This window comes from Uloborus diversus, chromosome 10 (genome assembly GCF_026930045.1).
Source record: "Uloborus diversus isolate 005 chromosome 10, Udiv.v.3.1, whole genome shotgun sequence".
NCBI lineage: Eukaryota > Metazoa > Arthropoda > Arachnida > Araneae > Uloboridae > Uloborus > Uloborus diversus.
In genome coordinates, this window is record NC_072740.1 from 131489752 (window position 1) to 131517651 (window position 27900).

General features: G+C 34.5%; 1 protein-coding gene across 1 annotated transcript; it reads right to left on the reverse strand.

The window, feature by feature from the left end:
• Positions 1-3673: 3673 nt before the first annotated feature.
• LOC129230977 (trichohyalin-like) lies at positions 3674-16937 on the reverse strand. The gene is made up of 2 exons (XM_054865216.1): positions 16781-16937; positions 3674-8114 (listed from the first exon to the last, which is right to left on the reverse strand). The coding sequence occupies exons 1-2, from the start codon at positions 16836-16838 to the stop codon at positions 3760-3762; spliced, it is 4413 nt and encodes a 1470-aa protein (XP_054721191.1). The 5' UTR covers positions 16839-16937; the 3' UTR covers positions 3674-3759.
• Positions 16938-27900: the final 10963 nt, after the last annotated feature.

A 27900-nucleotide genomic window follows, 5' to 3' on the forward strand; every position in this document is an offset into this window, starting at 1 on the left:
AGACCCACGGTCTAAAAATTGTTTTTTTCAGCCGAAAAACCTGTTTTAAAGAATCAGAATGAGGTTTTCGGTTAAACTTATAACTTTAATTTGCGCTATGACCGACAGAGCTGAATAGCTTGATCGGCAGAGCGCTCTCTTCGTAACCAGGAGAATGCGTGTTCGGGCCCACGTCCGGACAGTCTGCAACAAAAAATTAGAGAAATATCGCGCATTACATGAACACTTAATTAAGTGTATAACAACTATGAAGAAGTAGAATAAATGAGAAGGAAACGTTCCTTGCTGATACGAAAACTTGAAGTGACTTTGTGCTAAATTACTTCTGAATTGTACGTTTGTTTTTTTTTTCTTTTTAAGCTTTGGCTCTGGTAAGAAAATTAAAGCATAATGTAAGCGAAAATATAAGTAACAGGTTTAAGATTTCAGACTACAATAGAATTGTTTTTTGTTCAGAAAAAAATAATAAATCGTATATTGAAATATATATTCTTCTAATGAGTTTTTGACTCTTTGTACAAATAAAAAAATTACTACCTCAATTTGAAGAGTAAAATATATATTTTTTCTTCTTTTTGCAAAAAAACAAATAGCTTATCACATTTTTACTACATTCGAAAAGCTACGCTTAAAGAAGAGCATAGTTCAATTTATTTTGTATTTTAACCGTGCTGTTAAATGATGAACACGTGCTGCCATCTAAGTCATAACGGTTCAAGCAGCCTGCGGTAACAAATTGTAAAAATTTTCAAGAATAAAAAAATGTTTCTTCAATATCTTATCTTATATATTATTCCCTTCTCATTTTAAAACTTATCAGGCTGGCTAATGAAGCAAAATAGACTTACTGTCGAAAAATCAAGTTTTCGAAAGCGCCCCTTGCTGTTTCAAAACCTTGATGCTGCCTGTAGTTCTTATGCTTTTTTTTTTAAAGCAAAGTTCTAATGCAGTTTTCCATTTTTTACGTCGCTTTCGGCAAAAAAAAAAAAAAAATAGCCTGTGTGTGTGTTCATATTTTAATAAAGCTTAAAAGCACTGGACTTAGTTGTTCGGTTAAATTGATAAGTTTTTTTCGGTAGAGCGTTCGGCTATAAACTATCTGAACTTCGGGCAAGTTTGGGCTGTCTGATATAATATCAAATTTATATTAGTATTACGCATTACATGTACTCATAACATAGAAACGTAATAAAATAAATGCATTGGTAATGCTACTTGGTGTTTCGACTCCTTTATGCAAGCTACAGTTATCATTCGGATAAGTTGACTGTTAATCGAAGGGTGTTCTTCCTTTTTTTTAAGCTTTGACTACATCCAGACCACTCAGCATAATGTAAGCATAAAAAAGTATTAGATTTACCTAAAGGAAATCTTTTTTGTGCAGAAAAACATTTTCATTGTATGCTGAAATGTAGATGTTTCTAATAGCAGTGTTCGACCTTTTGTACAAATGAAAAAATACTACGCCAAACTAAAACTACGAGTTTCACCCAGTAAACCTTTAATTTTTTATTCGCGCGAATACGATATAAAGCATTAAAATTACTATCAACTTCATTAGCAAGAAATCATTTTCTACTCCTCTGCTTTCTGCTGAAAAAAAAATACATTTTGTCTACGTTCGAAAAATTACACTTAAAAAACGGACTCAGTTCAACTGGTTTTGGTTTTGAATTTTAAGTGTTCGATTAAAAGAGAAACATGTGCGGGCATTTAAGCCGTAACGGTTAAAGCAACCTTCTATGTGAAATAGTTCAATATTCAAAGATAAAAACACTTATTTTCAATCTAATTTATTACTTCTCTAGAATGTTCGTTTCAATCGCTACGTGAGATCTTCGTCATTCTTTAATCAAATTCCATGCTTTGCGAATAATTTTAAATCGTATCATGCTGGTTAATGACAAAACATAGAAACATGATCTTATTATTATTATTATTATTATTATTTTGGCAAAAAGCTTTTTTGCTGTTTTTTACTACGCATTCCTTCAATGAATAGCTTTCGAAAAGGAAGGCGCAATTGCTAGGTTTGTTGGGGTGTCGGGCTGTTAATCAGAATGGCGCCAATTCGAATCCGTGCCAATAAATATCTCTTTAATGTTTCTTTTTTTTTTCCCGTCAGATGCTCACATGGGCAGGACTGTATTTGCCACAACCTGTTTTTTTACATGCACAATTATTGCTTTTTCACGAGTCACTACTCAGTCACACTTTTAATGATATTTATGTTTGAATTGAAAATATGTACGACCAAAAGGTGAGCGATGATCAAATTATCACAACGTTGTATTTAACGAGGTTTTGTTACTGATGTCTTTAAATTACATGCCTTCTCTTCTGCGCTTACTTTTTTTTCGGTTCTTCTTCATAATGTTCTTCCTTTGAAATTCTTAAAGAGCGAAATACCTTATGAAACGATTCGAAACACAGTGCGGAGTTCCGCACGGGTCGACTAGTTATATTAAATATGAATTGTTTAGTCGTTAGAACAGTATTGACAAGACTAGTGAATTTAATTGCCGGCCGAGCATAAAGAAGTTTCAAAGAGTATTTTTATAGCTTAATTTATTAAGGGGATATATATCCCTTCAAAAGGCGATAATTTTGACCATTTTATTTTTATTATTAAGAAGCGATTGATATGGTAATTGAGCTAGACTTCTATACTACTTGCATTGTGTAAGAGATTTGGTTCGTAGCAATTTTAAACTAACTACTAATTCTAAATGAGTTAAGAATTCTGTGTTTTTTAGAACTTCAAATATTTGGGACTATGTAGAACTTCGTTTTAAGTCTTATGTAATTCAGCCGAAATAATTAACTATTAATATTCAACCAGACATAACAAAATAGAAAAGAACATATTATCACTAACATGGCATACTTAATCAAATGCTTGTGTCAGTGTAATTTTTATTTTAATTACTAGGATCAATCATTTTACATCTTTGTAATATCGTTATAGTTCATTACGAATATTTTATATAATAGCATTGTTAGTTTCACGAGTGAAATTTGGATGCCACGTTAACGAAATTAAAGTTGATATTTGCGCGAAAGCAGTTAAGTTGAGCTAAAATGTATGCCCAATGTTGTGCAATGTAAAATTATAAACGTAAAGTATAACATAATAGGTTACTATAGTAAACAATTATAATAATAAGATTTTATGAATGGATATATGATTAGTAAACTAATGAAAGCATTAAGTAAAAAAATAATCAAAATATCGTTTAATAGACGAAGTTGGAATATTTAGTTCAAAGAAGAATGTTCTTTTGTTCAATTCCAGATTTTTAGTTAAGGTGGGATGGTTAACATCTAAATGCAGGAAATGCATTTTTATTTACGTTGTTTTTTTAGGACGACACGGAGGGAGGGGGGCGATACAATTTATTATTGTAAACTAGGACGTAATTGTAAACAAATACATTCCTGATCTTTGACTTATAAGCATTTGTGTCTCATAAAATCGGACTGCATATTGTTCACTGCAGCTTGTTTAGCTTATGTGCCGTTAGATGTATTTAAGGATACTAAATTCATTGTAAGCAATTTTAATTGGAAAGTAAATTCGTCTTTAACACTTTGTCAAAAAATGATTAAATGTTAATGTATCAAAAATATATTTGATAAAATGTGTGTAAATGAAAAAAAAAAAGAATATGCGTCTTACAAAAAGGTATTTTATTTATGTCTTTATAAAAGTAACAAAACGATCGAGTGATTATGGGATTTGTACAAACATCAAAATGACTAGGATAGTATTGCTCCTCCACCTGCACTGTTAATCATACCTCCGGTTACTCCTCCGCTTGGATTTTCAGCTCCTCCACTATTTCCGTTCGGTGTTCCTCCATTTGTTGCACTTTGGGCTGCTCCACTATTTACATTTTCGAGATCACGTCCCAACCCATTAGTAGACCCTGCTCCAAAACCATTACCTGTATCTCCGCTGGTTGAAGCTGCTTGAGATGTACTTGATGCATTCGCCATTGCTCCACTACTTTCGTTTTTCATTTCTTGACTGGATGAACCTTCTTTATTTTTGTTCGAATTTTTGTTTGAATTTCCATCAGATCTTCCACTGTATTTGCCAACATATCTGCTTCTACCCCCCTGCATGGCTCCGTTGCCTTTTTGATGCATGTCTTTAGGTATAATCCAATGCAGTGCTCGATTTGCACCGACATGTTCTTTATCTCTTTTATATCTACCTTCTCTGTGTCCATTTCTGTCCATATCTCTATTACTGTCTTCGCTTTCTTCTCTAAATTTCTGTTCACCTCTGTGCATTCCTTTATTTTTTCTTTCGTTCCTTTCACTCCTGTCCATGCGTCTACCTCTGTTTCTGTATTCATCACGATTTCGGTCACCACGTTCATCAGTATCTCTGCTTTCATCTCTGCCTCCACGTTCATTTCTTTGTCTACTCCCGTCTCTGTCTTCACGTGCATCTCTTCTGCGGTCATCTCTATCTCTAATTCCACTTCTCTCTCTTTGTTCGTCGTCATCTCTTCTCCTACCTATGTCTCTATTTGCATCACGACCTCTGTCTCCACGTTCATCTCTGTCACTGCGCCCATTTCTGCCCATACGTCCATCTTTGCCTCTACGTTCATCTCTTTCATTGCGTGCATCCCTTTCTCTGCGCTCATCTCTATCTCTGCTTTCACTCCCCTCTCTTCTCTCGTCGTCATCTGTTCGCCTACCCCTCTTTCTATTTTCTTCACGACCTCTATCTTCACGTTCATCTCTGTCTCTACGTCCATCACTGTCACTGCGTCCATTTCTGCCCATACGCCCATCTTTGCCTCCACGTTCATCTCTTTCATAGCGTGCATTCCTTTCTCTGCGCTCATCAATATATCTGCTTCCACTCCCCTCTCTTTGCTCGTCATCATCTGCGCGCTTACCTCTGTCTCTATTTTCTTCACGACCTCTATCTTCACGTTCATCTTTGTCTCTGCGTCCATCACTGCCACTGCGACGATTTTTGCCCATGCGTCTACCTTTGCCTTCACGCTCATTTCTTTCTTTGCGTCCATCTCTGTCTTCACGTGCATCCCTTTCTTTGCGTTCATCTCTATCGTTTCTTTCATTTCTGTCTCTTCGTTCCCCGTCATCTGTGCGCCTACTTCTGTCTCTATTTTCATTACGACCTCTGTCTTCGCGTTCATCTCTGTCTCTGCGCTTATCTCTGTCAGTGCGTCCATGTCGGCCTATTCGTTCATCCGTACCTTCACGTTCATCTCTTTCTCTGCGTCCATCTCTATTTCTGCTTCCACTCCCCTCTCTCCGCTCGTCGTCATCTATTCGCCTACCTCTGTCTCTATTTTCTTCACGATCTCTATCTTCACGTTCATCTCTGTCTCTGCGCCCATCACTGTCACTGCTTCCATTTCTGGCCATACGTCCATCTTTGCCTCCACGTTTATCTCTTTCATTGCGTGTATTCCTTTCTCTGCGGTAATCTCTATCTCTGCTTCTACTCCCCTCTCTTCGCTCGTCGTCATCTGTTCGCCTACCTCTGTCTCTATTTTCTTCACGACCTCTATCTTCTCGTTCGTCTCTGTCTCTGCGTCCATCTCTGTCACTGCGTCCATGTCTGCCTATTCGTTCATCTGTACCTTCACGTTCATCTCTTTCTCTGCGTCCATTTCTATTTCTGCTTCCACTCCCCTCTCTTCGCTCGTCGTCATCTGTTCTTCTACCTCTGTCTCTATTTTCTTCACGACCTCTATCTTCAAGTTCATCTCTATCTCTGCGTCCATCACTGTCACTGCGACGATTTTTGCCCATTCGTCCATCTTTGCCTTCACGTTCATTTCTTTCTTTGCGTCCATCTCTGCCTTCACGTGCATTCCTATCTTTGCGTCCATCTCTATCGTTGCTTTCACTTCTGTCTCTTCGTTCTTCGTCATCTGTGCGCCTACTTCTGTCTCTATTTTCATTACGACCTCTGTCTTCGCGTTCATCTCTGTCTCTGCACCTATCTCTGTCACTGCGTCCATCTCGGCCTATTCGTTCATCTCTACCTCCACGTTCATCTCTTTCTCTGCGTTCATCTCTGTCTTCACGTGAATCCCTTTCTCTACGTTCATCTCTATTTCTGCTTCCACTCCTCTCTTTTTGCTCATCGTCATCTGCGCGCCTACCTCTGTTTCTATTTACATCACGACCTCTTTCTTCACGTTCACCTCTGTTGCTGCGTCCATTTTTACTCATGCCACTGCCTCCACGTTCATCTCTTTCTTTGCGACCATCTCTGTCTTTGCTTCCCTTTCTGTTTCTTCGTTCGTCGTAATATGTGCTTTTACCTCTGTATCTATATTCATCACGTCCCATGTTTTCACGTTCAGCACTTTCTCTGCGTTCTTCTCTGTATCTGCTTTCACCGTTGTCTCTGCGTCCATCTATGTCTCTACTTCCACGTCTGTCTTTACGTTTGTCATCATCTGTGCATCTACCTCTGTCTTCATTTCCATCACGATCTTCGCCTCCACGTTCATCTCTGCCTCTAAGGCTGTCCCTGTCCTCACGTTCCCCTCTGCCTCTGCCGCTGTCTGTGTCCTCTCGTTCGTCTCTGTCTCTGCGGCTACCTCTGTTGTCACGTTCATATCTTTCTCTGCGCCCATCTTTGTTTCTGCTTCCATCTCTATCTCCACGTTCTTCTCTGTCTTCACGTCCTTCTCTGTTTCCACGTCCATCTCTGCTTCCACGTCCTTCTCTATCTCCCTTTTCATATCTCTCTTTGCTTTCATTTCTGTTTTCTCGATTATCCCGTGCTTTTCTTCCATCTTCGTCTCCGTTTCCACTTTTCTCTCTTGGTTCATCGTCGTTTACGCGTCTTTCTCTGTCTCTATATTCGTCCCGTTCATTTCGATCTCTGCGTTCATCCTTGTCTCCATGTTGATATCTGTCTTCTCTTCGACCTTTGTTTCTACGTTCGTCGTCATCTGAGCGTCTCTCTCTGTCTCTATTTTCCTCACGACCTCTGCATTCACGTTCGTCTTTGCCTCTGCGTCCATCTCTCTCTTCATATTCATTTCGGTCTTTGCGTCCATCTCTGTCTCTGCTTCCACTTCTTTCTCTGCGTCTGTCGTCATCTATGTTCTTACCTTTGCCTCTAGTTTCATCACGTTCTCGGTCTCCACGTTCTTCCTCGTCTCTGCGCCCATTTTTGTCTTCATGTGTTCTCCTTTCCCTGCGTCCATAATTACCTCTCTTTCCATCTTTGTTTATTCTCTCGTCGTCATCGGTACGTCTATTTCTACCCGTATTTTCATCACGATATCTGTCTCCACGTTCATATCTTCCTCTTCGTTTTTTTTCTTTGCTGTGTCCATCTCGGTCTCTGCTCTCATATCTGTCTTTGCTTTCATCCTCGTCTCTACGTTCAACGTCATTCCTGCGTGTTTCTCTGTTTCCATATTCTTTACGATCGCTGTCTCTTCTTCTATCTCTGTCTCTACGCTCGTCGTTATCTTTTTCATTTTGTATATCTCTCTCTCTGCGTCCATGTTTCTGCCCACTTTTTCCTTTATGTTCATCTGTGCTACTGTAATTAGTTCGGTCCTTCTTCCCATCTGTGTTACGTTCTCTTATTTTATCATTTCTACTCATTTCATTTCTAGTTTCACCTCTGCGTACATTTCCATGTTGATCTTTTTGTCTGTTTCTGCGTGTTTCTTCTTTTACTTTTCTTTGGTTACTTCGATGATTATCATGTTTACTTTTTTGTTTAGTTTCCTTGTAATTGCCACGTTTGTGATTACTTTCTTTTATATTTCCTGTCCTGTTTCCATCTTCATATTTACTTTTACCCTTTTCCGTTCTTTCACCTTCATTTTCTACCTTACGTTCACGCCTTAGCCTATCTCCATGTTTCGACTCACTTTCTCTGCTTTCTCCTGAGTGTTTGTCCTTCTTCTGATCTTTACTCTGATCTTCGTGTCCATCTCTTTGCTTATTTCTCTTGCTTTCTCCATGCCTTATTCGATGCTCACCGCTTTTGTTGTGGTTATAGTTTTCTTCTGATCTATTTTCATCGTTTTGCTTTTGTCCTTCCTGCAAGCACGATCCTTTACATTTTCCATTAGAGTGTTCTCCTAAGACAGGAAGAAAAAAAATCTATACGAAGTGTGCGTAAAATTGAAAGACATAATACGATTTTCATGATTTATTTCGATACGTTATGAAACAACTTTTCACAATAGGTTTCACTAATTAAAAAAGAAATGACTGACAAAAATGTGACTGCTTCAATGCATATAAAAACATTCGTAAATGGATCTGTATCGTTTCTTGAAAATCCATTTTAATTATTTTTCAACCAATGGAAGAAAAATAAGTTATACATAAAGTTCAAAAAAAAAAAAAAAAATAAATAAATAAATAAAATAAATAAATAAACAAAAATAAATAAATAAAAATAAATAAATAAATAAAAATAAATAAATAAATAAATAAAACAAATTATAGGCACATCAATCTCTTATACCCTATCCATTAGCGGAGTTTGAATTTGTTTTTCTGGAGGTGGTGAGGGGGTGGGGGTCTTTTAACTCTTTCATGGTCATTTATCACTGTACAAAGACTGGTAGTAAGCTCAAAACTAAGGGTTATAGGGATGAGTAGAACCCCCAACTCCCGTCGCTGTACCCTTCACCCTTTTCATTTGTCGAAATACTTGATTTAACAGTTGTAAATATAGCTTGTAACTGCAGACGAACCAACTATTGCTAATCTGAAAAGAATAACATTTTAGGTTTGTTTTACAACGCAAAATAAAGCATTAATCATTCACATCAGCATATTAACATAATTCAAAGTTAAAAAAAAAAAAAAAAAAGATGCAGGGGAGTGAGGAAAACAATTTTGGAATTTTTACAAACAATTTTCGTCACTCATCACGAATGAAATTCGTAAAAGCTAAATTATTAAGGGAAAAAAGATATCACGTCTTTGGTAATAAATATTATCCAGTGATATTTTTTGGCCGGAAAAAAGTGTTTATTTCTTTCTTTACTTCTCTTTCTACTTCCTTTTACAAAACGAGCTGATGTGAGCATCACATGACTTCCTTTTACTCCAATTTAATGTCATTTCCCCATTATTGGCAATTTTAATGTGATTCAATTGTTTACTCTCTAAATATCACCAACAGTGGCCAAATTGAAACCAAATTTAAAATTAAAAAAAAAAAAATCGCCAAATTTGTCGCTAAGTTGGCGGCAAAACTTGGCTACCAAAACACTGTCGATATATCGCTAAGTGTCCGACAAATTATAACACCAGTTGTTATAATTTGTCGGACAGTTTACATCGAAATTCAACAATGATTTCCCCCTAAAAAGGAGCAAAAGACCCCTTAGGAACATCCGAATGCAACCAAAAGGAAAGGTGCACAACTAGGTCCCACTAGGAGTCTACGTACCAAATTTCAACTTTCTAGGACATACCGTTCTTGAGTTATGCGAGATACGTACGCACATACACACATACGCACATACATACGTACATACGGATGTCACGAGAAAATTCGTTGTAATTAACTCGGGGGTCGTCAAAATGGATATTTCGGGTGTCTGTACGTTCCTAGGCATATATCCACGTGTGGTCGGGTCGAAAAAAAAAAAACTCAGCATTTATGCGGGGGTGAGAAAAATGGAAATTAAGGCCGATTTTCGAGTGAAAATTTTTTCGCGAATACAATACTTCCTTTTTTGTATTAGGAAGAAAAAAGGAAGCATTGTTTTCGGGAAAAAAATTTTCACTCAAAAATCGGTCTTAATTTCCATTTCGCTCATCTCCGAATGAATATTGGGTTTTTTTTTCTTCTACCCGACCACACACGCATATATACCTAAGAAGGTATAGACGCCCGAAATATCCATTTTGACGATTCCCGAGTTAATTACGAGTTTTCTCATGACGTTTGTATGTACGTATGTATGTATGTGCGTATGTGCGTATGTATCTCGCATAACTCAAGAACGGTATGTCCTAGGAAGTTGGATTTGGTACGTGGACTCCTAGTGGGGTCTAGTTGTGCACCTCCTTTTTGTTAACATTCGGATGTTTCAAAAGAGGTCTTTTTTGGGGAAATCATTGATAATTTCGATGCAAACTCAAGTGGTGTTATAATTTGGCAGACACTTGGCGATATATCGCCAGGCTTTTGGTCGCCAAGTTTTGTCACCAACTTGGCAAAAAAAATGGCGGATTTTTTATTTTTTTTATTTTTTTTAATCTGGTTTCAATTTGGCCACTGTTGTTGATATTTGGAGAGTTAACTATTAAATCAAATTAAAATTGCAAATAATAGGGAAATAACATTAAATTTATGTAAAAGGAAGTCACGTGATGCGCACATCAGTTCGTTTTTCTTGCCATTTTTTTTCCAATTGAATATTCTTTTTAATTATTCTTCTTTTAATTATTTTTTAGACAATGTTTAGCTTTGAACTCTTTGATACAGCAATTATGAATGATAGGTATTTAATTTACATCTAGTTTAAGAATTTTTTGTACCTGTGATATTTAGATGAATATTATTTTCATTTTCATTTTGTCTGCTTTGAAATGAATATATATACAATAGAGTTTCGTAAACTCGGCTTTTGATAACCCGATCGACTCCCGAAAAGTCAGCTAAATCCTGACAAAGCGAAATTACCCCGCACGTAGAGCTGTTCTTTAATGTCGCTCTTGAAAATATGTCATTTTTAGAAGCTCGGCCACCCCAGTTTTCGGTAATCTTCTAAACTTTAATAAGATTAGTATTTTTTAAGCAATATATTTTATTAATTATTATAATTGCGCACATTTCTTACTGCGTAGATGATTTAGTTTTCGATTTTTCAAGTACTATAACATAACTTCTAGAGTACCTATTACAATTTTAAAACTATTTTTTCGCGTAATTTTAAGTATGAATAAAAAAAATAGAAATTCGATAAACAGAAAATCAAAAATAGTTCAATAAAAAAAAAAAATCTAACCGATGCTTTAAAACGTGGCTGCAGTCCTTGATAGCGAAAACTTCCATTTGCTAGAACTTTTATTTATTTATTATTATTCTTTTCTGCAGAACTGATGTGATATCTTACACGTTGGATTGTAATTTGTATCTTAGCGTTTGAGTGTTAAAACTTAAATTTGAACTGTCAAACGCATCATCACTGTACTTTTATGGGCATTTAACTAAACATATAAAATGCGTTTTTTTTTTGTGTCATCGTAATTTGAAACCTCGACCGCAAGACCCCTTTAAAACTTTCTCTTTTTTATATTTTTGTCACAAAATGTACAAGCGACTACACATGAAGGCAATCTAAAAAGTTGTAGGTCGCTAATTTCAATTTCTGCTTGAACTGATATGGATAAAAAAAAAAAATCTGTACAAAATAATGCTGGAATACAGTGTGTACCCGTTTAACCTGTAAAGCCTCTCTTTTCACAACCATTAGTCCTAGATGTATGCTTGACAAAATGGTCAAAATAAAATGTATAGTTCAAATATTAAAAGTTTGAATTTAAAAAAAAATGCGAATGGTTTCCCACCCTATAAACGGGTCCTTGTGGCATGTGTATAATGTGGAGGTCAGATTTCACACTAAATTACGATACAGTTGGAAAAGTGAAGCCGTGCACCCCAAATTGCCAGCCTGGCTGGCACACGACAACAACAGCAACATCAACAATTGTTTAAAATTATATGTGTCTATCCGAGTATGTTTTTTCAAATTGTAGGACCTTTTGTAGTGTGTTTTTTACGGATATATAGTATTTGCATTTATTTTTCAAAAGCAATTAAAAAGACAGATACTTTGTTTTTTTTCTTCGGCAGTATGTCATTCCCCTGAAAGGGCAATAGGCTCCCATCATATCTTCTGCACAGTCCCTACTAATTTTGAAATTGAATATCTCCCCGAATTTTGGTCGCAAATGTTTCATTTTTTTGTATTTCCCTAAATGTAGGGAATATGTAAATGTAGGGAATATGTAAAAATGTAGGGAATATGTCGTTCCCCTAATGGAAGGAACTTGGAGACCATATACAAAAAGTTAGACTTCATATTTCTTCACTATTTTTTTTCTCCACTTCAACTCGTTAATCACTTATTCCTGCATCTTATTTTGAATATTTTTGCTACTGGAAGTAGTATGCATCTAGAACTAATAGTTGCGAAAACAGAGGTCTTTCACGTTAAACAGTGACACGCTGTATACGGAGCGACCAGAATGGTAACTGAAAGGGATTTGTTTTAAGTTTTGTCGACAAGTATCGGCGTTGTGGGAAAATTACCGAAATAAGTCTATAAGAATTAACATAAAAATGCGAACAGATGGTTGGTGGAGGCTGATCTCGTAATTATTATTTTACATTGATAATTTTGAAACAGCCTGTGCCAATAATTATTGAATTTACAAATTATCTTATGAAGCTGTTATTTATAGTACTATACAAATATTGGGGATTAAAATAATGTAAAAATAATTTACTTAACTGCTTTATAGTTTCAATTATAAGTTATGTTTTAAAAACAATCCTATAAGTAGTGTGTTTTAATGTTTTAAAATCTGTTTTAATATCTTTTTGTTGTTGTTGTTGTTGTCTTGTGCCAGCTAGGCTGACAACTTGGGGTGCGCTGCTTCACTTTTCCAACTGTATCGTAATTTGGTGTGAAGTCGGACTTCCGCAGTACGCACATGCCATAAGGACTCGTTTATAGGTTAGGCAACCATTCACAACACATTCACACGAAGAAAGGACAAGGCCAGGAGAGATAAATACATCCATGCCCGAGCCGGGATTCGAACCTGGAACCTCCTTATCGCAGCCAGACTCCTCTGACCACTAGACAGGGCGGGCGGTGTTGTAATGTTTTAACGCAATGAGAGGAGGTTTACGGTAAAACATGTTAAGTGCTTCTAAGAAGTTGTCATTGCTCAAATCATAAACTTTACACGGTTTCCTTGTTAAACACTGCAAATTGTAGAACACTTTTAGAACACGGACACGTGTCCTCTTGTTTAGAACACTTTCTTGGAATCGCTTTCAAAACTCTCCGGATAACTCTTTTCAGAGCACTTTTTATTTATTTCCGCGCACTTTTTAGCATTCTTTCGGGGACGGCGTTGAGAACATTTTTTGAGCACATACACATGTCCTCTATTTTAGAACACTTTTGTGGAACAGATTTTAGAACACTTGTGAGAAAACTTTTTTTAATATATACTGTTGGCCCCGCTTAATCGAATATCATCGGTTCCAAGAAATATTATTCGATTAAGCGGGGTATTTGATAAAGCGGGGACATTTTCTTTACCTTTCTAAATTGACAACACTTTGATTTAAAACGTAATAATTACAAATCAGTAGCTTTAAAATGGAAATAACTAATGTTATTTGTAAAAAGTTTCAGAAATAAGCTAAGTAAACAACAAAGAAGTTTACTAATTTATTCACACATTATAGTAATTATGAAAATGAGAAAAAAGTAACTTTCAACTTGAGTTGTGAAATATTTGTCTTTGCACCTTATTTCAGTACAATATTTTTTGAAAAAAATTCTGTAATAGTGGATTGCTTGCTCCAAGATCTTTTGGGAATACTTTTCCCAAGTCCTTTTCTCCCTTCTCGTCTGCCGTGTTTTACATTTAATATTTTTCAATTTATTATCGTCTGAAATGTGTATAATTCTTTGTGTTATTTACTTTAATTACCGACTGCGCTGTTTGTTTTTTGTAATGGCAACGGCAAAAGAAATTAGATAGAATGAAGGAAATGTTTTGATGAAAAATAGAAGTTTTTTCAAGCACGTTAAAGGCAAAAAAATATTGTTTTATATTTTTACATCAACAATTGTTTTTAATTAACTTATTTCTAATTTATTCAAAAATTTTTGAACAAAAATATTTGCGAAAGCTGATAAATATTATTCGATTATACGGGGATATTATTCGATTAAGCGGGGATCTTTAACATTGCGTCTATAGGGTAATATTCGGTTCCCGGAGGTTTTATTCGTATAAGCGGAGTATTCATTTATCCGTTACCCGATTAAGCGGGGCTGACAGTATTTAGTTTAGAACACTTTTTAGTGCAATTTTTAAGCACTTTTAAGCTATCGTGAAAAATGCTTTTTAAAAATTTACATTAAACATTTTTAGTGGCACACTTTTTGGCACTCATTTGAGGGTATTTTTGCAACACTTATGGAGCTCTTACATTTTTTCCGCAACACGTGCTAGTTCAGTTCTTAGAACATGTTTCGAAACTCTGTCAGCTGCTGAATTTAACACAATGTTTACCTCTTTGCTGAATGCAATGTTTTGCCTCTTTGCTGAAGGGTGAAGGTTTTGGATTTGTCTCAATCTGATATTTTATCTGCATTATTGCTTTTAACATTTTAAATCTAATTGCCCCACAAAAGCAATTTTATGGCTTAAAGCAAAAATATACACTCAGTTTTTTGACACTCCGCTAAAAAGCCGCTTGCGGAGAAAAGTACTGACGCTAAGGTTTCGGCCAGCATATCGGGGAATGATTGTCTTCTAGTTTTGATCAAAAATTAAATTCCTGGATGAAGCGGCAACTAAAAATGAAAATGTATCTATACAACAAAGTCAGAAGTGTCTGCTGGACATTTGCTACTAAATAAAAGTTTGCATTTTCAAATTTACCATTACGTATAGAGTACTCTAAGAACACTCATTTTTTAAAGTGCTTCTAAAACCTGTTAGACTCAAAAGTAGAGGCTCTCCTTGTCAGGAATGTAGTACTCAATAATACTAATCAAAAGTACAACAAATCAAAATTATTTTAAATTGATTGTATTACGCTTTTTAAAAAGCTGCAGCAGGAAAATGGAACACATATTTTCAAATAATGCATATCGCTTTAAATAAAACATTGTATTTAAAAAAAAAAAAAAAAAAAAAACCTCGCACCGTTCCGCAGATAAAAAAGGTTAACATTTTTGTCGAAAATCACAAACGAGAAACGGAGCCCAGGCTTCCATTTTTCGACAGGCTATACCACGGGGAAGGATTTGTTTTGAGATACATAAAAATATTAATGTGAATTACTTTTTTATGAATTTTAACATGTGTTCCATTCAAAAGCTTCCGAGTTGGGAAAGTGAAGCAGCGCACCCCAAAACTGCCAGCTTAGCTGGCAGAAGACATCAACAACAGCAACAAAAACTTCCGAGACTATAAAGGTATGATTTTTTCTTTGTCTTCCTGAATTGGCATGGACTATGGGTAAAGATTGTATTCGTTCAGGTTATTTTGTACTCAACAAAATATTAGATTGAAATATACTGTTAAAGACATGACTAATATTTCAATGATGAAAGACAGCGACGCTGTGTAAACATCCAATCAAAGGGCTATAAAACTCTCCATAGTCTGATCTCAGGTATAAGTAGCTGATTTGCGATCCAGCGATAGGGCAGTATAATTTGTAGCTTTATACCGTAACTTTTATCTTCACTCTTTCGGTGTGGAGTCATACCAAGTTATCATTGGTCTTCTAAAATATTTTTAGTGTGAAGATATAATGAAGTAATTTGCTAGAAACTCGATTATGGATTGAGCTAGAATAATGAGTTCAAAATAAAAACGAAGCTAATGACTCTAGGGCAAGGCTTTTCAATCATTGGTTTGCGACCCCAAACAGGGTAGGGAAAACTTTCTTTAGTTGTCACAACATAATTCATACTTTTAAAATACACAATATTAGACATTGAAAAACATTACATAAGAAAAAAAAGAGTCGTTTTTACTTTAATTTGTTTCGATAGTAATTACTGTTAGTATTAATAATTAAAAATGTATTTTGTACGAAGTTTTGCTCAAAAAGTTGTCATTGAGCTCGGATTGTAATAATCGTTAACTGTTTAATGTGTTACTTTTTGTAATTCCAAAAAAATGATATTCTGTGATTCGTACTTACCACGAATCAACGGTAAACCAGAAAATGAATTGAGTTCAAACATTTTAATGTGTCAAAATTTTTGTCGAAAATTCGTAGCTCTTTTGTTTGGTTTTTACAATTATTGTATGACAGGCATTATTACGCTTTGGGGGTACACGTATGGGGTTGCGAGTTCTTTAATTGACCAAGAAGGGGTCACGACATACAAAATGTTTAGAGCCACTGCACTAGGTGCTGTAAGTAATCTGCTCGGTGTCGCTTTTGATTGTGTGTTAGCTCCAACTAGTGGACGGTAGTTTGTAGTTTTGAATGAAAAATATACTTCTCAAGTCTTTGAAAAGTTTGGAATCAGATAGCGAAGCAAAAAATAGTTTGCCCTTCGTGTCCGGAACCTTTCATATGTTCAATGGCTTTAAGTGTAGTTTCTAAACATGTTTCTGTCTTAGAAATTAGTTGGATCCGAGGTCATTCACTCTACATAAACCAGTGGAAAACAGCTTTCCACCAAGTTAGTATCCATAATTGGTTATTTGCCCATTTTTCTTGATTGTTGTTCTTATAGTTGTCTTTACGGAAGTTCAATACTTCGATATTTGAAAGCGCAAAAATTACTCCCGTTCTCCCCTCTTCAAAGAAAAGGTTAAGGCAAAAAGTTACTTTAGATATTTTCAATATTCTCAAGATCTAAGTAAATAACCAGCCTTAACAGAAAAACTGTTTTATTCACGTCCAAATAGGCAATAGATTTTTTTTTTGTTTCTTTTATAAGGGTACTGAGAAACTTTTAGGCCGTTTTCTTTAAGATAAATCATCCAATAAACTTACCAAGAGATACTGCAATGCAAAGGCTGAAAATGAATATAGCAGCTATGAAGGAATTCATCTTCCCGCTGCTAAGCAAATGTAGTGGTACTCGAAATCTTTTCCAAGATCTATTTATATAAGTCGCAATTCTTAAATTCGTTTAGCTGCATATTAAAATTTTTACTACATTTTGGGGAAATCCCTGAGCAATTAAATGAGTTATTAAAATACAACAGTATCTAATGCACTATTAATTCCTTCAACATATTAATTTATATACCGTACCACGGTGCCTAAATTACGAATTCCGTAATTATATTATATGGAACATCAGTTTTACTACTTAATTTTCCCCCAATAGCGTTTAAAATGTGGGAACGCGTTAATAAATATTTATGGATTGAAAACACAACTGTATCGTAAATTTTAATTTGTGCAGTTGATGAATCATATTTATTACTAATAAATCAAATGTTAACACAATTATTTATTTTATGAAACTTGATTCAGTGCTTAGAGTGAAGTCTGCAACATGTTTAGCTTTGAATCAAATGATGGAGTACATACTGCGTGTCGTAATTTTATTTTTACCTTCAACATTATTTTTTCAAACTGAGTCGTATTGGATAAACTTGAAACGAATTCCAAGATAAAACATTAGTCATTTGAATAAGCCCGAAATATCCGAAAAACATATTGCTTTTCGTCTAAATCACTTTTTTAATACATTAAAAATGCTTGAGGATGTTTTGTAGTCATTTAAATAAATAAAGATATGTTAATGCAAACTTAAATTTTTTAGTTAGGGATATGACAAAAACCGTTTAAATTAAAATCTTTTCGCTAACACTTCATGTTTACTAAAGAACTTAAAATAAGAAGTAATTAAGCGTCTCATTTCAGCTCCTGTAAGGAAAAAAAAAAAAAAAACATGAGTTACTATTTAAAAACCTTAAAATGCATGAGTTATTCAGAAAGCATTAGTAGAAATTTTCAATATTCAGATTCAACGGGATAGAAGACACACCTAAATTTACTTGCTATAAAGAGATCTTAAGTGTTTAAAAAAATACTGGTTGTAAAAATACTCTTTATACGGAAATTGTATTTATAACTGAATCAGAAAGTCATTAGAAGTATAAAATTTCTCATGAGCAGTAAAATTTCACAATCGTCCTGTTAAGTTGCTGTAAATTTCCTCGCCATCATTTTCATCATCATCGTCATCATCATCATTGGCTCAACAACCCATTGTAGGTCCTGACCTTCTTAATGTTCTTCCAGTTATGTGTTTTGCTTTACTTGGCCAATTTGAGAATTTGATAGTTTTAAAGTCTCCTTCCTAACAGTCCAACCATCTAATTTCATCATATTCCGGATTACTATTATTTCAAAATTTCAAATGCAATACGAAGAGTGCCTTTCTTGATGTTTTTTCAATAACTTTTTCGCTTTTCTTTCATCTAGATCTAAATTTTTTGAGAAGAAAGCTTTCTAGTCCCCATCCGCGTAAAAAAATACATGAATTTCTGCTACAAACTTTGAAAAGGCCTTATATTACCGATACTTTTTAAGCCTTTTATGAAAACATTCTGCAGTGGCCGACAGAAAAGTCATCACGGATGGTCGTGAAAGAAGATTTTTATTAGCTGCATTATGGGGAGATATTTTTGTATGATAATGTAATCACAATGCATAACAAAAAAAGGGGGGGACGACAACTTGTGTTTTCGCTCTTTTAAAGTAAAACAACGCCCTTTTGCTATTAAAATCACCCCGATTCTCGGATGAATTTCCAGAAGGACTGATCTCTGAAAACTGTAATACTCATTTTCTCCCTCACTTTTTCCTTCAAGGTTATAACTTAGCCTTACTACTTATTATAAAGTACACTGTTTTCGAAAATGTTACAAAAATTAATTAATAAATAAATAAACAAAACTACTCCATTCAGTGAAATAGTTCAGCAAAAAATCTGTTTTTTATGTCCCCTGAAAAGTTTTATTTTTCTGGCTTGAGCGCTTTATGAAATTTGCAATTCAATTTTAGCTGTAATATCGAACGGGCCAACTTGCTCCATGCAAAATGGGCCAACTAGCTTCTAATCGCCTTTTTTTTCTACTCCTGAGTGTTGTGAATTATTTTGAAAGCATTTCAATAAACATATAAATACAACAATAACTGAGAAAGAATGATCTTTGAATATTATTCGGCAAAATGGAATCTATAGTTTGTTAGTAAAAAAAACGATTACTTGTAAAAGGTAAAATTTACCCACCGTAACGAAAATTCGAAAATTCTAACTAGTTCCTTAACAAAAAATACTCTTTTTAATGATATTTATGTGGAAGGAGGAAGTTGGAACGGCACACACTTGGAAAAACGAACAGCTCTATATTAAAGATTCTTTCTTTCTTTTTTTTTAAATGTTATGACTAGGCTAACGTTCCCCTATAGCCAACTAGCCCCAGTCTACCCTCTGAGTAAAAAAAAAAAAAAAACTTCTACAAGCAGCTTTAATTCTAAAAATACAGTTGGGAAATGTATTTATAGACTGAGTTTCCATTAAATATTTCCCACTGTATACACATGGATAAAATAGAGGAGTGGGTGATATTTTATTTAAAAAAAAGAAACAATATTAAAAAAAAAAAAATTAGGATTCAATACTTTCCAAGAAATGATTTCTAGTGCAAACATAGGCCATTAGAAAATTATTTTTAAAAAAGTATAGACAGCCTACAGATTAAACAAAAGTAATACTTCTACCGCGAACAACAAAACATGATTGGAACAAAACAATATTTCCCCGTAAACTAAGTTGTTGTTTTAGAATTTATGTTATAGAAAAACAAATTATCAGTAGACCCTATAAACTTGATGCCCGAAACGGAAACTTCATAGCACACGAATATCCTTTTATTAGCTTGCAACTCTTAAATGTTTTCGGAAGGCTCGTAATTCCTACATTTTGGATGAGCAAACTCATAATGTACAATATGTGAGGAATATTTTATGTATTTGCTCAGTATTTTTTTACGATCTTGACATACATAGCCAGTAAGTGTTACTTTACGTGTAACATATGTTGATCGTACTTGCTAACAGTTTATTGCATTTTTAAATGGCACAAAGATATAGGTTAAGCAGTGTTTTTGAGGTTTATTTACGTAACGACTTTATTAGTGTTTAAAACTATTACTTTAATTTGTATTAAGCCGTCAATGGTTAACTGTTTTGTTGGACAGATAAGCAAAAAATAATATGGTTACATGAAAGCATCTGTTCAGCAGATCTTTTTGTAACTGTAAACATTATATATACAGCTCTCCCACGCAAGCATTTGCACTTGATGGCGGTAATTTAAAAATCCGATTTATTTAAAGGAAATTTGCTGAAAAACAATGTGAATTTTTTACTTATTTTCTCCGATGGCGGTGAATGATAAAATAAAATGATGCCTTACATTTGCAGTTTTACGAACTATTAAAGAAGAACCCCCCCCCCCCCCACACACAAAAATCACCCTAAAAATTGGGTTTATTTTTCGTTATTAGCCGGAACTATAAGTTTTAAAATGATTTTAAAATCATAGAATTTGGTAAAGGAATAAGAAAGATCTTGCGTAGTGACAGAAAAACAGACTAGAGAAATAATATACGAGACTCTCAAAATTGGTATATTAGTTTTAAGTACTAGATGTAATATTACTTATAGCAATATAATACTTCTAGGTACTAAATAATCTTCCCCTGTATATGAAGCACTAGTGGTATATCCACTGACTAAATTGAGCCAACATTTCTTGCATGTGGACGGATTGAATTATTCTCTTTTAATTAAAGGAATTTATAAACTTATCGGAAACCTAATTACCAATTTGTGATCGTATAGTATTACCTATCAAACCGTCTGCCCAGATCCAAAAATGCGTTTATTTACCTTTCAAACCTAGTCGCACTGGTAAACGATTGCGACGCCACGTGCTCGAAGAATATCAATCTCTTCGCATCGCAGCTATTTAGAGCGAAAAAAACTATTAAGTTCATCAATATCTATTCCTAAGATTGATATGAATGGAATGCCATCAATATTTTCCAGTAAGAACATAGAATAAAAACTCTTAGATTCCAAAAGGATTTACAGCATACTTATAAAACGCAACTCATTAAAATTATATAAAATTTTAATTAATTATTTCAATTGACATACACACTGTTATTTACTGTTAATCTAAATAACACAAATAATATATAGGTCATGGTCACCAAAGAAATGTCCGTAAAATAACTTATAGTTCGTAGCGAGGAACCGCATATCACTGCAGCTAGGGGCCCCTTTATATAAATCGTGAGTCATCGGGAGTCATCTCGTGTTGTTCGGAGTCCAGGATAACGATGGAATAAGAGGCGTTCAGAAGAATGGGAACAGCCGTTTAGTACGGCACTGGTCAGCAACATCGATCATTATGGCCACATATCAAATCGATCATCCACGGGGTCGTCCGTCCACGGGACTACTCACCCCTTGCCGTTTCCGGATCCCAGCCTCGGAAATCTCGTCCGTCGTACTTTCTCCTTCCTCTCCAAAATTGCAATAAAGGCCCGTGGAAAAAAAAAACCAGCTCTCTTTCTCTCTACCCCCCGGTGGGTCAGTCGGAGATTCTCCCCAGAAAAACTGTGGGCCAATCTCATGGCTCCCTCATCCTTTTGCAAACAGAAGTTCTATTCCATTTTAAGGTGACCAATCTTCCTTATTTTGTTATCATTATGATTAATTTCTAATTGACCTTTGTTGCACAAAATCAACTGTACACATGGTTGTTTGAAGGTATAAACTGGGGACTGCGATGATTTTAAACAGCGCTGTGATGATGTTTAAGGTTAGACTGAGATAATTTCGAAAATTTCGAAGGGAGGCACTCTTTTTCCTTGAGCAAGTTTGTCCACGTACTGAAAAACCACAAATGGTGTTGGAACGATTGACATCTGACGAAAATTGGTAGTTGGCACATTCGAGCATCGTACAGAAGAAACACCCTTTAAACAGTGTTTGTTTAAGGTTTTCCTCACAAGTAACGCTTTACACGTCGTTCTCTGTGTTTTTTTTTTTTTTTACTACTGTCAAACCCTATGATTTCTGCAAAGTTAGCCAAATCTTCTCCTTTCTCGTGTTGCCACTAGTTCTTCATCCTCCTTCGTATTCGTTCTTTTTGTACAAATGCTATAAGCCGGCAATTTTAATCGCATGCCACTCGCTCAATATCATTTGTGTTCTTTTAATACGCTGATCAATTTCAGCAAAGAAAAGAGTATTGCGTTTCGAAAATTTGAAACTTCTCTTTCTCTCAACGTTACTGCAAGTACTGCGTTGTTTAAAATCATCTTCTTCTCCAGCGCTTACCTTGAAACAACGATATGAAATTTTGGCTCTATTGGTTCCGTGGATCAATAGGGCAATGCATGTAGGGAATTTTTTTTTTTTTTTTAAGGATCAACCTGAAGTTTGTAGGATTTTTATTAACAGCTAAAAATTTTGAGAAATTAAAATTTGACTTTCTGTTAGCATGTAAATGTTAAGATTTCACTAAATGTTCTTGCTTTGAGGGAAAGGGAAGGAAGTGAATTTAGAAACACAGTAATTTAAGGGACGTGAAATGTTGTTGGGACATATTTTAGTGAATTGATGTGATGACGACGTCCTTTTGAATAGGTTAATCCTGAGCCAAAATATGAAGCAACTGCCTAGTTTTGAGCTCAGTTGGTAAATCTTGATCAAAACCTTGCTCGTTTAGACTCCGGAAAATTTTAGCATCGTAAATATCAATAGATCAACGAAATGTTGTAGTAAAAATTAACTATATAAAGTGTTATTTCTGGATGAAGCCTGAATCTGGAATAGTTTAGTTACTGCTTCAAAATATTATAAATTTTACGTTAGCATTACATCTACGCATTGACGCTACAATAACCATTGTAAAACCTTCTCCAAATAAAAAATAACGCAGTTTTAGAATATTTAAAATTTTTTCCAAAAGTACGTATTGTAAAATATCCGTTTTTCAAGTAATAAAATGATAGTTATTTCAAGTTTTGCAGTTAGGCAGTAATGCCCTTTTGGTACTTAAAACCAAGTCTTAATTTATTTTACGTTTAATGACAAACCTAAAGTATTTACTCTTTTGAGACAATACTAATTTTCTAATCCATCCAAAAAGTTGTTGTTGTCGTGTGCCAGCCAGACTAGCAATTTTGGGTGCGCTGCTTCACTTTTCCAACTGTATCGTAATTTGGTGTGAAGACCGACTTCCACAGTACACACATGCCACAAGGACCCGTTTATAGGATGGGAAACCATTCACAACACAAGAACACATTCACACAAAGAAAATACAAGGACAGGAGAGAGAATGTACATCCATGCCTGAGCCGGGATTCGAACACAGGACCTACCTCCCCATCGCAATCAGACTGCTCTGACCTGTAAACAAGGTGGCCGGCATCCGAAAATTAAATTTAATAAAAGAACCAAAAAGAAAAAAAAGTAATGAAAAGAAAACAATACTGCTTTTTGTATTTGGACAGCAAAAACGAGACATGAAGAAATATTTTAGGTTTTCTTTTCACTGGAGAGACCAGACTTGTCATACAAAAGAGAGTTGAAAAAATAGTTTAACTATGTAGAGTTGAATGCATTTAAAACATATTATAAAACATCTTTTTTAAATTAACAGTGTCATTATGTATTTATATTTTTATGCAATTAATAATTGAATCCTACGACGCACATAGGAGTATTTGTATCAAAAAACTGGACAAAATTTTTTGATGCGATTTTTTGTCATATAATGCATTGAAACTTGCTACTTGATCAAAATAAGATGTTTATTTAAAGGAAAAAAAGATATTTCTTAGATAATTATCTTTTTTTCTCTTCTATAGACTTATTGCAATTAAACGGTTGCTCATCTAGTATTTATTACTACGTGCTTGCGTCTTGCGATCATCATATTTACTCCTTCCATGGAAAATGACTTTGTTCTTTAGAGCTGCCTGGGTCTACTACCACTTTAGTAGGGGGTTAGGATTTCCTATGTGTCTGTTTAGTCTGCATCTGCAGCAATCTACTCATGAAAATTACAGTGAAAAATGTACTCGGTGATGCTGCACGAGCTTATTGCGGGTTACAGCTGCCTTCTTTGAAAACTGAGCAATTGGTTGGATTGCTTGAGAGGTAAACTGCAGCACCTGGCATCAAAAATTTATGTATACTTTTAGGCATAGGATGAAAACCTAACTCGTATAGGTCGACAAAATCTAACAAAGGAAGGAATAATATTTTGTAATTTTGTTTCCTTCAAAATCAATAATTACAACAAGTAGTGTGAGCTCTATTTAATATTTGCATCGTTTTCGGTAATGTTTTAAAATTTTTGTTTATAATGTGTCTGCTGGTATCCATCATAGCTCCATTTTTATATCAGTACCATAGTTTGCTTTTTTCCCTCTGAAGACATTTCTCCCCCTTGTACTACTATAATTATACAGTCGTAACCCATCGTCGTCAAGCAGTACGTGAAGTTGAATTTCAGAGACGGTATCTGTTACTCGTACAGGGTCCTCATCCGGGTAACATTCCTTCTAAACACCTTCTGCAATTGAACATCTAGGGGTAATTGCTTTTGTTATCATTTTAATTTCCTCCCACTGCCCTCTAGGGAAGTCTCTGTCTGCAAAGATTGCGAGAGCCTCTTGAGGTGTCTTTCATAACAACAGTTAGATTACTATAGAGGAAATAATAGTTTTTTCGAAGTTTGGTTGATCCAGTTGGTAAAGAATGTACAGTTGGCTCTCTGTTTAACGACTTTCAAGGGACCACAAAAAATCGTCCTTAAGTAGAAAGCGTCCTTAAATAGAATGCTTTTAACACTGTAGTGGACCATCTGGGACCGTGAAAAGCCTTCGTTAAATAGAGAAAGTCGTTAAAAAAAGAAAGTCCTTAAATAGAGCGTCGTTAAACAGAGAGCCAACTGTAGTTATTTTATGATTTTGGATTTATCACTGTTTTTATAGTTCACTGGCTTATACCAACTGCACTTGTCATCTCTTCAACAGGTACCTGATTTTGTAGTTCTTTAGTTTTAGAATTAAGTTATTGAAAGGACTTTGATGGTTTCTGCTAATTGAGCAGATTTTTTCTACCAGTAATGAAATATCTTAGTCACAGTTCTTTATTTTTCAAGAAACGATCATCAATATAGCATTCAGATGCCTCTTTACAATTGAACTCGGTTAAAAATACTTCAAAACACGACTCAATATGTGTGATCTGCCTATTTCCCTATTTCCTCAAGTTTTCCTTCCGACAATGTACACTTTTTATCCAGTATCATGGCTTTAAATTCTCTCATAATATCATATATCATATTCTGGTAAAAGACTTGACAGTTTCAGAAGAATTTATAAAGAAATAAGAAAATTCTTTGAACTTGAAATAGTTAAGCCTTTTTTGCTCACAAATTTTAAACTCCTTAAATACAAAATGGCGGAAATAGGTGGAGGATGTTTTTACATAACATCATAGCAGACAGTCTATATTTTATGCTCATAACAAAAGTACAGCCCGACTCGGCCCGGAAAGTAAACAAAAACTTCAATTTCTAAAAATTTTAGTGAAAAATAAACACCCAATTTTGACTTAATTTCAAAGTAAGAAAATTGCAAATGGCGAAATAATTCAACGAAGCAGGATTTTAGATGGAGCTACATACCTCCCTTTTCCATATTAAAAAGTTTGTTTTACTAAATTTCATCGCATTCAAATACAGTAACAATAAAACGGAGACTTAGCATCAAAAGCGTCGAAAGCAAAAGCGAGAGGATCCAACAGTGGACGATTTTTACTGCTGTCCTTCGATAGAACAGTTATCTGACTTGAAGTAAAGTAGGTTTAAAACAATTTTCGTTAAACTTTTGGATTTTGGTTTTTGTCCGGTTTTACTGGCCAAATACTCCTATGTGCGACGGTTACTTTTTGACTTAGTTAATTTTTTTGAATAATATTTATCACTGTAAAGGCTTATTATAATCTTAAGGATTTACAACATGCAAGTAAAGTTTTATCAACCCAAGATGTTGTAGCTATGTTTGCAAAAATATGTAAAAACGTGTACTAGGACACTCTTTGTCAGATCTCGACCGTTTGTATACACCGAAAATTTAGTTTCCCATCTGTCTCGTTAGAAGTTAAGTTGCCCAACCGAATTCATGTATAATAGTTTGTATTTTTACAGAATTTGACCACTTTTAAAATTTTACATCATAACATAGTATGGGACAACGTTTATTTTTGTGTGAAAAAAAATGCTGAATGTCGTTATATCACAGTTTGTTGAAGCCCTTAAACACATGATTGAAATTTTTTATTTATGGATGTGTTAGCAATTTAAGCACTGTAAAATATTTTACATAATCAGTCACTATTTAACACATTCATTTTAAAAATGACTTGCGGATTAGCTTTAGTAAAAAAAAAAAAAACTGTCTATTTTCTTTTTGAAGGATGCTTTCTTTCGCAGAATGACAAATTCTTTAACAACTGTCACTATAAGTGATTCTTATAGTTACTTCCTTCCAGGGGCGGACTGGGTCTCGCAAGAGGGCGTCAACCTTGGCTTCCATAGGGCGGAAAAAAAGGTGCAAAAAAGAAAAAAAAGGTGGAAAATAATAATAATAATAATAATAATAATAATAATAATAATAAACGATGGTACACACGTTTATGAGCTAAAAGAAAAGAAAAAAAAAGCGAAGTGAAATCGCACAGGCTTGTGAGCGCAAAAAATAAATAAATAAACAAAAAAATAAATAAGGAAGTTGTACCAAAAATTTAAAAAAAAGATAAAGTTTAAAAAAAAAAAATTAAAAAATAAGGAAATTTGCAGCAAAAAATAAAAAAAATAAATAAAAAAAAAAGGTTTCCAGGCTTGAGGGCGCAAGGGCGCATAGGCAGGAAGGCGCATCGACCGATAGGCTGGCGGCCTGGTTCGCCCCTGCTTCTTCCATATTCTAATTTCTGTAAGTGATGATCTAGTTTTCAATATTCAGTGAAATGTATTTTTATTACCTGAATTAACATTAAAACTTCGAAGGAAAATTTCATTTGATTTTTTAGTTTGAAATGATTATTCAATTTTCACTATCTTTCAAAGGCAGCATTTATTTGACGGGCGCGTAAAATTTTTACTGTCAAAATGACACTTATTGCCGTTGAAAATTTATGGCACTCAACGTTTTCATCTTTAGTAATGAGTATTTTATAGCGGTAATTTATTTATGGCGCTTTGAATTGCTTGCATTAAATAAAGAGTTTATGAAATATTTTGATTTAAAATATGTTAACGATACCTATGCTGCCGATAAAATACGTTTTTTCTTGTGAAATAAAACTCAATTTCATATGATTCATAAGCGTCGTAGTAAGTTGAATAATAATTAAGATATATATAAAACTTATTGATTACTATTGGAGGTAATAGCAGAAATTATATTATCGTGAATAAATCTTTTGAATATTAAAATTTATGAAGGAACAAAAAAATACTTAATTACTATCACTTAAGTCTTTTGTGCGTCATACTATGTAATACTGGTTCATCTTTTGTTACTAGAAACGTGAATTTAAATAAAACATTAAATACAACAAATATGATTAAGGGGGCCTTTTTTCGACCCCAAACTTGGTGAGTCGGAATATATCTGTGTTAAGACAGTAAATATAAAGCAAAAAGTAAAATCATTATATTATTTTCAAGCAAGTATTTTTATGCACATTAAAATTATAGAAACAGTTCGTATCCTTCATTCAAAGCTGCCGCCCTCGTTTCTTGCTTTAACCCTTAATGCATTTTGTTACCATTTAACAACATACAGCAGGTCCCAAAAGTGTTCGTACACTTTGAAATTTTTTAGTAAAAACAAAATAACGCGAAACTGAATTCGAATATGAAGTCCAATATTTTTTCACATCATTCCTATATCATTCTAAATAAAATCCTGTAGTTTTTTCAAAATATTGACTCATCTCCTTTTTGAAATGGGTCAAAAATTGAAGAGACAGAGAAATAATACGCCACAAAAGTC